Genomic DNA, 14,012 nt, shown 5'->3' with positions numbered 1-14,012 from the left:
GACTGGAAGGGCCCTTGGAGACCCGGCACAGCCCCTTTATTTCACAGATGGAAGAACAGACTCATGTAATAAAGAATGAGGTGCCTCTATATATGCTGACATGGAAAGATAAAAACAAGGTATTTGTGAAGTGAAACAAGCAAGCTGAAGGACACCAAGTACAGCATAAGCGCCATTTTTCTCAAAAGGGAACAACAGCAAAAATGTCTTAACGTTAGCCGTGTGTATTTGGAACACTTGGAAGGATACGGTTTCCAAAACTGACCGAGGTCAGCTCCTGGGAAGCAGGAAAGAGACACGGAATCCGGGGTGGGGCTGGCTTGTCAATTAGGAAAAAATTCACGCTCAACCTTGTGTATTTTGTAATGTTTGTCTCTTACGCAGCTGTGTATTGCTTCTGTAACAGAGAGAGAGAGATACAGGCATGTGCGTATATGCATGTGTGCATGTATACTTAGGTAGAACATTTTGAGTGGAAGGAAAACAATCGTGAAAACTTGCAGGCTGGGGTCAGACTTGCTTCTGGGTTCCACCCTGAATGCCAGTCCGATGTGCTCAGAGATGGAGAACATATGCTAAGTTACTGAACCTCCCTGAGCTGTGGTTTCCTTGCATGTGAAACAGGATAATAATGGCAGCCATCGCTTAGGGCTGTGGTGAGAATGTGAGAGTTCAGGCACACAGCTGGCACAGTGGCCAGCACAGGGCAGCTCTCACGGGTGGTAGAAACAATGGTGGCATCGATAACGACGATAATAATTATTCTTATGATTGCTGTGCAGAATCAGAGCCCGAACAAGGACATGTGTCCCCAGGCTGTCGGCACGGTGGGTTTCCAACCGAGCACATGCCTCCCCTCGCTTGCTGGAGAATCACTTAGGCAGATGATACTAAGGAAAGAGAAAATAAGAGAAAATGAACTCGATGTGATGACAACTGCCTGCCTTCATGAAGGGAACTGAACTGTTGACTGATGACCAGATATGACCTCTGTTTCAAAGGCATCACCTGTAGTGCCCAAACAGTTCTTTGCCATCTGTTAATATTTTTTGCGGTAAATGTCATATGATACTACAACTATAGGATGATCAGCGAAGAATGTACTTCATGGAAGTCAACACATTCATCCTTGTTGAGCAAGTCTGCAAAAAGGGAAAGGGAAGGGGCTCAGTCGGTTGGGCGTCCGACTTCGGCTCAGGTCATGATCTCGTGGTCCATGAGGTCAAGCCCCGCATCGGGATCTGTGCTGACAGCTCAGAGCCTGAAGCCTGTTTCAGATGCTGTGTCTCCCTCTCTCTTTCTCTCTCTCTCTCTGCCTCTCCCCAACTCATGCTCTGTCTCTGAGAAATGAATAAACCTTAAAAAAAAATGTGAAAAAAAAAAAAAAAAAAAAGGAAAGGAAAGCCCCAACCCAAAAGGTGGGGAGTCAGAATGTATATCTCTTTTTTTCTAAGCATTCCTGAAGTAGGTCACAGGCAGCCTGCTCTTGAGGGTCCTGGCCACGGGAGAGGGCTGTGCAGTTCACCGTGACTTCTTCCTTAGCGGAAAAAGCAAGATTTGGGTTTTCAGTGCTGTAATGCGGGACGGCTTGTGTTCATTAAATCAAAGGCAAGAATCGTTCAAAAGGCAGGCCTACTGAAGACATCTGAAGAGATTCTCATTTCAAATACTCACAGTACGATTTCCATATTGGAGGCTGGTATTCTTCAGCATCTAGAATAAAAAAGGGAAAAAAAAATCAATCTGTCAGCCTGAACGTCAAACTGTCAACATGTGTCTCCTTCGGAGGAACAACAGTCTGTCAGCAGTACTTGCATTCTGGTCCCAGGGGGCCCTCTCTGCTCATTTATGGGACAGTTCCAGCCATGAGGGAGGAAATGTACATGGCAACCCTTGTGGACCCAACAGCACTCTCTTTAGATCACTTACCATGACAGAAATCAATTGCTTAACCATTTTCATAGAGCCCAGTAAATCAAAAAAGATTTTTAAAGCAATTAACTTGATTGTACCCTCCAGTAATCCTTTCAAAGAGTATTTACTTAACTTGGCATAATAAACATATAATTTATCTCACAGTTTCCCATCAGACCTTTAGCCCATTTATTAAGACTTGAGGGCAAGACGTAAAGGGGCAAGTATGTAATATTAAATCTGGGAAGTTGTGCAACTCAACCAACTGAACTCCTAAAATGACTGGGTCTGACAGCAGAGACACTGATGATTCAATTGGAATCGCATTATCTCCTTGAATTTATTCCAGTGTGTGACTTAGGAAATTTCTAGAACACCTCTCAGCAATCAGAAGTGTCAGCGTGAAAGAGTTACAATAAAATGGAGAGGATGAAATTGTTATTCATCAATCTAGAAAACAGACAATGGGAGAAAAATCTGCTTGTTCAGTCGATTCAACAATCCCAGTGCTGACAGCTGAATTTATAATTGTGATGGAGTTATTACAGCCTTCCTGAGCATGTAGCTAAGGCCTTGGTTAAACATTGGTAACTTAAGCAGCCAGAGGGGAGAATCCTTTCCCTCAAATCACAGAACACTGAGCTGGAGGGAACATTAAGAGTCCTCGAATTCGGCACCTTTTACGAGGAAAGTGTTCTTGTCATCCTGCACCCCCAAGGTATCACACAGCCATCCTCCCACTGCCCTTGTCCTTATGCTACTGTCACAAACGAGTTTCATGCCAAGGACCAGAAATTCTCTAACCTCATGCGTGGAGATAGTTTGAGAATTTTTCCTGAGAAACAAATACGCTATTTATATAAAAACTAACTCAAGAGTGGTGAACTTCCCCAAATCCTACTTAATTACAGTTGTGTAGCTTAAATTAAATTCTTTCACAATTAATGTCTTGCTCGCTGGGGCCCACCTGATCACAGAGGCAACTAAATGCCTCTGAATGTAGTTTTCATTCACATAAATCTGTATCCTTAGGCCCACATTGCCAGGAACCTATGAATAATCAGCCACGTAAGTGCACACACAAATACAGTGCATTAATAACGGTTTGTGTTCTTATTCAAACTTAGTTTGCCGATAAAAGTGACATTCTTAATAGTTTTGCCAAAGTAGAACAATATCTTAGAATAGTGAGCTTTTAACCCAAACAAGCCACTAATTTCACTCTATATATGACAGAAACCAATTTTAATGAATTAAATTGTATTAAATTAATTCAATTTAATTAAGTTTCCATGAATTAAATTGTAAGGGGTATTTGTTTATAAAAAGCACCCAAATAAAATAAATCAAGTTGCTGAGTTTACAATAAAACAGAAACATCCATACAATGCCACCTCACCAGAAAAGCCAGGTCCTGTACGTTAAAATGTTGAGGGCATTTTCAAAAATATTTTTCAAAGATACACACACACACACACACACACACATACACGAGACTGCATAAAGAGCGTTGAATCCTCACCACTAGATCACCAGAGTGACCAGATCGCATAGAAATGTAAATCTCCGAGATGTCATCTACAACGAAGCTCTGACGTCTTACTCTTCTGGATGAGATTTGTTCTCTGAGGCGAGAGCACAATCCCCAGACCAAGAAGTGGTCAAGAATGTTCAGTGCCTAGAGTGCCAGTCTTTGCCTATTAAGGGAAGGTCCCCAAAGAGAAGGAATCTCCTTTACGCAGGTTTTAAGGATAGCTCAGATGCTCTCCTTGGGTCTCCTACGGTCTTCTTGACTGAAGTCAAAAGCTTAGACTCAAGGATCCCTCCCTGTCCATCACAATCTGGCTGTTTTGTGAAAAACCCAGAATTTTGTTTCATCTGAAACACTGACTCCCAACTTGATAACTTTCGCTGAGGCTGCCCTGCCTGCTACAGAAACAGTCTACCCCTTGCCAGTTGTTCGCGTTAGCGGTATTATGGAGAAGTGAAGAAGGCCCCCTACAGAGACCGGAGATCACAATACGCCCCTGCTGGACATTCTGCAGTGTCTTCCTTCTGCATTTGGAATAAGAGATACAAACCTCTTGCTGTGGCCTTCAAGGTCTTGGGTCATCTGGTGCCTGTCCACCTCTTTGACATCTCTGCAGACATTTTGCCCTTCTACGCTCCCCCAGAAAGGCTAACTTTCTCTCTGTTCCTAGAGCAAGCCATGCTCTTCCGAGCCCCCAGCCACTGCTCTTGTGGATGGTCCACATAAAATGCTTTCCGATACATCTTTGCATGGCTGACTTCCTCCATTATGTAGGGCTTGGCTCACAGGTCACCTCCCGGGGGCCTCCCCTGACAATCTTGTGTAAAGTAACCTACCCCTAGCTCTCAGCACTCTCCTTCATCGCATTTATTGCCCCCTGAAATTATTTATCGATTTGTTGGCTTGTTAATACTGGGCTCATCCCACGAATAGCCCAACTCCATATAAGCAGGAACTTCATTCACTGGTGCATCTCCAGGCCTGAGAAGGGTGCCTGGCATGTAACACATATGCAAAAAGCCTGTGTGACGTACGAGAAGCCTCAAGGTTCAGATTTTACCTCCCACAACGACTGGCTGAGTAACTTGAATCGGGTTACTTCAATTCTTTAAGCCTCCCAATACTCATCGCTGTAAAAGAGAAGTCAAAGTGCCTACCTCATAACCTATCTCTTAGGGTCACTGTGGGAACTGAATGAGACCCCCCCCCCATCTCGAGTTCTTGGGACAGCGCCTGGCAAATAGCAAGTTCTTGATGTAGGTCCACTGATGTTGTCATTGTTACACTGCCCTGTCCCGGTTCTTCCCAGGCTGTCTTCTGTCCCTTGACCCCAGCCATGGCCATCTCTAGTCTTGCCCCTGGATCTGGAGCCTGTAATTAAGTTCCAGTGCTGTTGTCATGGAAGGTTTTTCTTTCCCATTAAAGAATTCAAAGTGAGAGGCCATTTGTCATGCTTCGGTGGAACAACTATAATTACCTTGGTCTTAGAGACATGTTTCAGAAACCACTAAAGCACACTGTTAGGAAACCTTGGTTAAGAGACAAGGCACAAAATATTTTTAATACGTTGAAACAAATCTTTAGCGGCCTCCAACGCTGCTCCACCAACTTGCACATTCGCCCCAGTTTCAAACAATATTTCTCAAAGCTCTACTTTACTCTGGGATAGCCTGACACATTTTTTTTTTTTTTCAAACCGGGAATAGGTTTTCTAGGTCATTTAGTTCACCCTCCTCATTTGCCAGATGAGGAAAATGAAACGCAGAATGATTAAGTGGCTTTCTCAAGGTCATACAAGGAGTGGAGGCCAAGGTGGGATGAGAGCAGGAAACTCTGTCTTCCAGGCTTCGAACACATCAGTCATCCTTGCCAGGCAGCCCACCCTCATTTGCATGTATTGAGTCCAGAAAAAAAACATGCCCTGCATCAAGTTTGCTACTTCAATTCTTGTGAATCTGGAAAGACGTAATAAAGCAGGGAAAAGGAAAAAAAATAGCCATGTGAAGGACTGACATCAAGCCAAAGGGCGGGCAGTATTTCATCTGTGTACCTGACCCCATCGAAGAGTTACAGTGCAGGAGGTGGAAGGTCCTGGAAGTACTGACAACATAAAGCCTAAGGCTTTGGGAAAGTGTATTACTTTGCGAAACATTTTCGAGACATGGGCATGATGCAGAAGGAAGGGAGAGGAAGTAGAAGAGAAGAAGCTTCATGTTTAAGGAAAAAAAAAATAAACTATCGCTGAATCCAAAAGACAGGTATATGCTTTTGGAAAAGAACAATGAATTTATAAGGGTCAAAGAGACGTAGGAAATATATTGCTTAAAATACTGACTAATAGGTATCCCAACTCCTGGACCCAGCAATTCTATCCGTGGGGATTTAGCCTGGGGAAGTAAATGAGCACACATACAAAGATGAATATATGAACGAGGTTTTCATTGCTGTTTTGCGTACAACAGTGGATCCAAAAGCCCAGAAAGAAGGAAGTGGTTAGGTAAATTATCATATAACATAGCCATGGAAAATAACAGTGTGGGTCAGAGCTTTGTGGTCCAGAGCACGGCCTCTGCAGCTAGAGGTAGTCTAGGTTCCAGACCTAGTTCTGTCATTTATTATAGCTATATGACCTTAGGCAATTTACCTCATCTCTCTGTGCCTCAGCTGTTTTATCTATAAAATGGGAGTAATCATGCTACCCAACATATAGCATGTTGTGAGGCTAATAGGTATGAAACACTTAATCTAGCGCCTGGCATGGAGTAAATTCTATGCTTGCTATTATTTTCTCTCCTTAATGACGTAGACAAATGTTTATGCTACGTGAAGTATTAAATCAGGTTATAAAATAATTTATTAAATTTAATCCCATTTTTAGAAAAGATTTATATACATAGAAGTTATCTATAAGGCTATAGAACCAATTATTAAATAGTCGCTATACCTGAGAGTGAAAATTTAGGCAATTTCTGTTTTTTCTCTTCATTTGCTTACCTGCATTTTCTAATTTTCTGTTCATGTTGCTTGTATAAAAATTTAAATTAATAAGAAATAAATTCATGGGAGTGCTTAATGGTTTCTCTCTTCTTTTTAAGATTTTATTTTTAAGTAATCTCTATACCCAACATGGGGCTTGAACTCATAACCCTGAGATCAAGAGTTGCATGCTTCACCAACTGAGCCAGCCAGGCGCACCCTGGTGGTTTCTCTTTTTTAACATGCTGTCTAAATAAATCACCACCCTGAACACAAAGTATAAGTAAAAAGACCCAATTCTTAATATAATTCTTAATAAAATACTTACAATTACACAGGTAGCATGCACAGTTTTAGTCCAGGAAGAGCAAAGTGTGAGGGCAAAAGAAACAAGACAAGAGCTTCTGTAGCAAAAGGCTGTGCCCAATCCCCTTGGCCCTCTTTTAAAAATTGTGTGAAATAAAGATTAATGAGCAATTCTAAGCAGGCCAGGAAACAGGTATCTCCTCTCATTAAAGAAGGGGCAGGGTGGGGGGAGAGAAAAAAGGTATAGATGCTTAAAAAATGATCAAAATCTTACAAAAATAGGTAACAAGACCACTCAAAGGAAATCATCTATAGAGAATCCAAACATAGTAAACAAAAAGCAAAGCAAAGCAAAGCAAAGCTGGTTAAAGGGGCCTGGAGGTGCACGTTAAAACTTGGAAGTGATCAAAAAAACTTATGTCCTCAAGTAACTAAAGCTTTGAAGAGTAGCACCGCCATTCTGAGCTTTGGGGGAAGGAGGAAGAACCCCGGTGTCGGCACGTGGAAAGGTCTACTATGTCTGAGACCCAGGGCGAGGACAACAGGGGCAATAGAGAGCCCTTGTCATAAAAAGACACCTCTCTAGACCAAGAGCATCACAAAAATAATTTAAGATCACTACTGTTTCTACTAAACTTAAAAGGAATACACACTTGTGAAAAACAGAAAAGTTCCAACAAATAAAAAATGTGTGTCTTAGAAAGCCTCCTACTCAGAAAAAAATTACCCTTAATCCATTGATGTGACTCTGCCTAGATTTTGTCCTGTAAGTGGCTAGAATAAAAATTTATAAAAATGGTCTCTTATCCTATCTACTGTTCTGCAATTTGCTTTTGACCTTAATGACATTCCTTAGGCATTTTTCCATGTCAGCACACAGAGATCTGTAAGGTCCTAATTTTTTGAACTGTGGCTTGGTCTTCCATTCCATGAGTATACCCAAATGCATTTAATTCATTAATGCAACAGTTTCCAACTGATGACTATTTAGGCTATTTTCAATTTTCTGTTACTATAAACAAAGCTGCAATGATACATATGTTAAATGCTGGCTGAAGGATCTGCATATGTTTTGTCTGAAAAGCTGTTAAAATGGGGGGTGCCTGGGTGGCTCAGTCGGTTAAGCCACCGACTTCAGCTCAGGTCATGATCTCGCCGTTTCCGAGTTTGAGCCCCACGTCGGGCTCTCTGCTGACAGCTCAGGGCCTGGAGCCGGTTTCAGATTCTGTGCCTCCCTCTCTCTCTCCGCCCCTTCCCCACTCATGCTCTGTCTTTCTCTCTCAAAAATAAATAAACGTTAAAAAAAAAAACAACTTAAAAAAAAAAGCTGTTAAAATGGGCTTCAGAAGGTGGAACTCTCAACAGTGTATGGAAAAATGCCTGTGTCCCCACACCTTCACCAACACTAGCTATTGTCAACATAGGTTTTCATTTTGTGCATTCAAGACTCAATTAGAAAACACAGAGATAAGCCTAAATATGCATTGGCAGGGAAGCAAACAGAAGCACAGAATGATCCTGGGCATGAACCTGTGGAAACATATGGCCACGGAGTAAGGTAGAAACGCGCTAATCCCATTCATGTTGGTGGCGGTGGCTGGAAGGCTCTACTCTTCCAGGCATTTTCAGCTCCAGAAATACATTCACTTGATGGAATCACCTGAGGAGCAAGTGTAAAGGAATCTGGGGACTGATTAATGAAGAAAAATTAGAGAACGCCAGGTGCTACACTCGAGTAAGTGACAACTAAAGAGGAAATACCTGTAACCATCAAGGAGAGCCAGATTCCTTCGGTCGGCTCAGTGGTATATGACTAGATCAACAGAGAAACACATGCGGGGCCTTTGGAAAATGCGAGCAGTGAAAGATTCACCAATTTAGAGAATGATCTACCAAGAAAGCTGGAGATGACCCATCCTTAAGGATACCTCAACCAAAGCTGCATAAATTATTGCAGCTTGGCGGGGGGGTGGGGGGGGGTCATTTGGAGACGGGGGGGTGAAAGGATCGGCCCCTCCTTCTGCCATCCCCTGTCCCAGAAGGGCCAGGTCTCTGCTGTCACTTTTGATTTATTAATGCACACATTTGCAAATGGGCTGCAGTCGGTGACTTTTTTTTTTTTTTCCCAGGGAAGTTGGGTGGAAAACGGGTTTTTCAATCAGACATGGGATGGCCTCGCAATGAGATCACAGTTGCAAATCTGTTGGGTGATTAGCTTAATGGGCCCAGAATGGGTGGGATTCAAATGAAACTGAACAATGACAGGAGGAGTACTATGTCACGTTTGTGCACATGCTGCAATACGTCCTTGACACACACCCTATGCCCAAGCTCGGGTCTTCAGAAGTTATGTGCAAGCCAGAGTGTGCAGCCTGTGGCTCGTCAGGCATTCCAGCCAAATGGTGCCATCCCTGGGCTGCACAATGACCTAGAGATCGTCCTAACTGCTACAACACATTGAGATATGAAGGCTGCTACAGAGATTTCTTGTTGTCACACTGGCTAGGGAATACAAAAATGTGTTCTAATGCCTGCCATCTATACAGGTTCCCTGCATCCCCCTGAGAAATCAGGCAGCCTTGTATCCTCTTTTAAAACTGCTGCTTGGGTAGAGAATGGAGGCCTGGGTGCATCTCACAGTGGATCATACGTCAGGGATTTTTGTAGCTGATTTAGTCCTCCTTGCAGAGAATAATTAGTAAGACAAATTCCAGAAACTAACAGAAAGTAATAAGTTAGTAAGACAAATTCCAGAAACTTGGCTGGGCCCCAAGGACACGACTAAGCTGAGATTTTTCTGAAGACGATGAAGCTACGAAGCGCCTTGGGCTGGAATCTGTGGTCACTAGAGGGCACTGGGGCCACACGGAGCTTCTGTTCTGGGCACTTATTCTGTATACAGAGGCATGATGAGATTCTTTCATTCAACAGGTATTTAGTGAACACATACAATGAGCCAGGCCGTGGGGACACCTCAGTGAACAAGGCAAGTAGGCTTACAAAGCTCTGTATGATCTGGCCCCTGGCCACCTCTCCCTGGTCGTCCCCTCTTGCTCACTATACCTCAGCCACTCTGGCCTTTCTTTCGATCCTTGAGTCCATCAAGATCATTGCAGTCTTAAAGATCTCACACTGTCTCTTCCTTCTGATTTCCCCATGGTTGGCCTCATTATCATCTGGATCTCAGCTTAAATGTTCTGGCTCTTCAGCGATGTCTTCCTGGACCATCTTATCTAATGCTGTCTTTCAGATAGTCTCTCATTCCTTGCGGTCTTTTCACCATCTGAATTATTTTTACTGAGTGCTTATATATTTCTTTGTTTAGACAGTGCTGTGAGAGCAAGAGCCTCACATATCTTGTTCTCTGATGCCTGGATCACCATTAGCCTATTGAGTACCTTTTGTGAATTAGAAAAAGGCACCCGTTTCAATCTGGCTTGGCAATGGCTTGGCAATCAGATAGCACCTTTGTGTGAGGAAGATGCTTGCTCTGGGAGGCAGAGCCCCCGTGCCAGAGCACATGGTGAGGGGAGTCCAGGCTGAGTTCAGCCACAACTCATCCCTTGGCAGGCACAGACAGTACAACAGGAATGGCCCCCAATGTTGTATCCCAGGATATACAGATGCTTAATATAGAGTGGGTAAGTGAAAGACAGACATTGTTCCCTGACTCAAACCTTGCATTCTGTCAAGGGATACAACAAATAAAGAGGCAGTTGATGTATAGGAGGAGTGTCCATGGCAGAATTTCCCAATCTTAGGAAGGCTGAGTGGGGGTAGGCATTTCCCATGCCTTGGCCAGTTACCTTTGGCCTTGAGCAGTCCTGTCCAGGGCTCCTTCAAGAGTAGTCCCAGGGGACTAGAATCTACCATCAAGGCTTACAGCCTCCAAAGACTAAAGGAAGCATAACTAACTTCTGGTACAATGGCACATTAAGCCTAGTCAAAGAGATGTTCTATCACCTAGACATCTACTACAGTAGCCAAAGGCAAGGAGTGCCTTTTTGGACAAATGGGCTCATGGAGTATGACTCACAGACCAAGGTAGGGCCTGACAGGACCAGAGGCAAAGCAGATCATGGCATTGACAGCTAGAAGTGGTTCAGCCTGCTGGCCAAATATATAGACTATGGTGTGTGTGTGCACGTGCGTGTGCATGTTTCAGAGTAGCTAGGAATTAGAGAGATAAGTAGGCACCAGATAATTAAAGGCTTTTAAAACCATGCTAAGGGCTTACTTTTGCTCCGGAGGGAAGGGGAAATACAAGCAGGGAAGACACAGCATCCATTTTGCACTTTAAGAAGATCACTCCAGTTGCAGTGTGAAACAGGACTGGTGGAAGAGAAGATGATAGGGAGAGAAGATAAGCGGGGGGGGAGTCATGGAGCTAGGCAGTAAGTGGGGCAGGTGACATTGGTGGTCTCAACTTGAATGGTGGCAGTGGAGATGAAGAAAATGGGGTGGATTCAAAAGGCATCAAAAAGGTAGAGAATCCACAGGACTTGGTGATGAACTGGATGTGGACAGAGAAGGAAAGGAGAGAAAATCACGCTGGGGTTGGGCAGAAGAAGACAAATGGTTTTGGTGTAAGTGACTGGATGGATAGTGATGCCATTCACAGAAATAGGGCGGGCGGGAGAAGAAGCAGGTTTGGCAGATGGCGATGCATTTGGCTTTTCCCTGTTGGAAAGAGACACCCATAGGACAGCCAAGTAAACATATCTAGGAGGCTTGGAGTTCAGAAGAGAGAACTGGGCTGGGGATCTAGAAATGGAAACCACAACATGCAGATGGCCGCTAAAGTGGACGACATGACGTTGGATGAGCATTCAGAGGGAGGAAAGAAGGCGTTTGATGGAAGCCCCAAGGAGCACCAACAGTTAAAGCATGAGAGTGAAAGGGGCATGACAGAGACCAGAGAGATAGGGAGAAACCACAAGATGGGCTGACATCAAAGGCAAGGCCAGAAACAATTAGAAAGGGAGAAGTGGCCAGTAGTATCAGGAGCTGTTTGAGCAAGATAAGCTTGAGGACCCATTGCTTCAGGAACAAGGGCGGGGGGGTGGTTTGATGACCTTGCAGTAGAGTGTGGGTAGGTGAGAGGGAGTAAGTGAGATGAAGGGTGAAGGAAAGAAGATAAATAGAACTTGTGAGTGTGCATACCTCTTCTGGGTGGTATGGCAGTGATATGGAGGTGAACATCTCTTTCCAGTAAGGGGTGTGTGTGTGTGGGCGGGGGGGGGGGGGGTGACGAGGGTCAAGGGAAGTAAAAGACACAGGAGCTGTAATTTGGATATCATTGTCATTACCTCCTGCCGAACTGCTTGCCTCATCCCAACTCTCCCTTCTCTCTCGGGGCCCTCTCCCTACTTCCTCGCCCTATGTTTCTACAAAAATGCTGTTTCCTCCCAGCATGATGGAGCTGCTTTCCTGGTGGATAATTTCCTCCTTTATCATTCCTCCTCTGCTATTTCTTTAGAGACAACCCCCACACCCACGACCTCCATTCAGCCTAGAGGCCTGTCTCTCCTCCTCTGGCCCCCGCCCTGACATTCTCCCTTCCAGCATCTGCCTGCCTCTTTACAAATTCTTTTCATCAGAGGAATGTCTTCTTGGCTTTCCTCCAGAAGCCCTTTTGGGCATTCATTTATTCATCCAACAAATATTTACCTACAGCTTATAGCCTAGTTGGCACAAAATACCGTACTAGACACTGGGGTGGATATAAAGGCAAGATGCAGGAGCTAACCACAAGGAATCAGTTAGGAAATGAAATAAAGACATCGTTCATTCATTCTGCAAACTGCCTGCCTGCCTGCCTGCTGGGCACGCAGCTCCTGGCCACATGTGCAGGTAACCATAGCGCAAGGCAGAAAAGTGGCATGTTACGTAGCAAGATTAGACCAAAAAGTGTTGTTGGAACGGACAAGAAAAAGAGATTATTACACTCGGTTATTTCTTGACAATTATTCTTTTATTCCTCTCCTTCCTGAAGAAGGCTTCTTCCATAGAGAAGACAAGTTAGCTCTACTGCCGGCCAGCTCTACTCCTACCATTCAGAAGAGCCACTTTGTTCTCCTCTTGCAATGATATCTTTCTTTGAGTTCACTGTGGGCGTTTGCGTCTCTTCAGATATCTAATGGTTGTGGGGCAGCGACAGACTAAATGCTCATGAAAGCTTCTCATAAATCATGGTCTTGGCAATGCTGCTACTGGGTAGGAAAGAAAGATTTCTTGGCCATCCCATATTTGGAGTCAAATAGAGGGAGTCCTAGTGCAGGGACAGAAGAAGGAGAGAGGTCTCCTACCAAACCTGGAAAGGAATCTTTAAGCGCCTGGTACATTCCAGATTCTGAGGTGGGTCCCTTATATACGTTATCTCTAATTTTTACAATTTTCTTAAGTCATCTCTCCACACACTCCCCATCCATCCACCCACCCACCCATCTAGCCATCCATCCCTTGAGCAAATACGAATGTACCAGGCACTGTGTTGTATGATAAAGATCCAGCCGTGAGCAAGACAAGCCCAGTCCCCGCTTTCCGGATGCCTTCAGTCCAGCAAGGAAGGCAAACATCAAACAACTAATTGAAATAAACTATGGAAATGTTGTAATACAGAAAATCTGGAAACTCTGTTTCCTGGGTGATTTGTACCTGCTCCCCGACCCCTTCCCAGACTGGCCTTAGTTCTCTCAACTAAGACAGAGGTTGCTCTAGAAAGTCCTACGAAAGCTCTCCTGGTAGACATTTCCAGGACTCCTTAAATTCTCAGTCATGAAGCATCTGCAATCTCTCCACTCCTGGCTTCTCTGATCAGAGCTGTTCGGTTGACCTAGAGGGTCAAAAGCAGCATGCTGATGCCAACAGTTCTGATGACCATATCCTTCCTGCCCTGAGGGAACAAGAGGACCCTTGACATGCTATGGAATAACCTTAGCATTGGTTATCCCTTGCCTTGGAGAAGTGGCGAAGATTAGTCTAAAGGAGTATATATATACTGTATGCCCCAATATACTATGTCAGTGGGGGAGGCTCCTTCTCCAATCCTAGCCTGTGAAGGACCCTCAGTAAGTGAATTCCTGGCCTCTACCTGAGCCTGTATCGTGTCCTGGGGAGCCAGAAGCGATCTGTCTCTTGGTTTTTACGCCAGCCCTTGGGAGCACGACCCTGGCGGTGGATAGCTGCCTTCCTGGAGGTCTAGCTCCGCAGTACCTGGGCACAGGTGAGCCTGCTTAATGCTGGGGTTCAGTGGTTAGCAGGTCCGCTAGCTAACAACCCTTTC

The 14,012-nt window shown here is 44.4% G+C and overlaps 1 protein-coding gene across 1 annotated transcript in view; it reads right to left on the bottom strand.

Annotated features, from left to right (window-relative positions):
- CHN2 (chimerin 2) overlaps positions 1 to 14,012 on the bottom strand; it is a 302,150-nt gene that overhangs the window by 144,002 nt on the left and 144,136 nt on the right. The window contains exon 2 of the mRNA XM_049642938.1: positions 1,675 to 1,713. Within this exon, the coding sequence (XP_049498895.1) occupies positions 1,675 to 1,713 (39 nt within the window). The remainder of the gene's footprint in view (positions 1 to 1,674; positions 1,714 to 14,012) is intronic.

Source organism: Panthera uncia, chromosome A2, assembly GCF_023721935.1.
Source record: "Panthera uncia isolate 11264 chromosome A2, Puncia_PCG_1.0, whole genome shotgun sequence".
Classification (NCBI taxonomy): Eukaryota; Metazoa; Chordata; class Mammalia; order Carnivora; family Felidae; genus Panthera; species Panthera uncia.
This window is presented reverse-complemented; position numbering and strand designations above follow the sequence as displayed.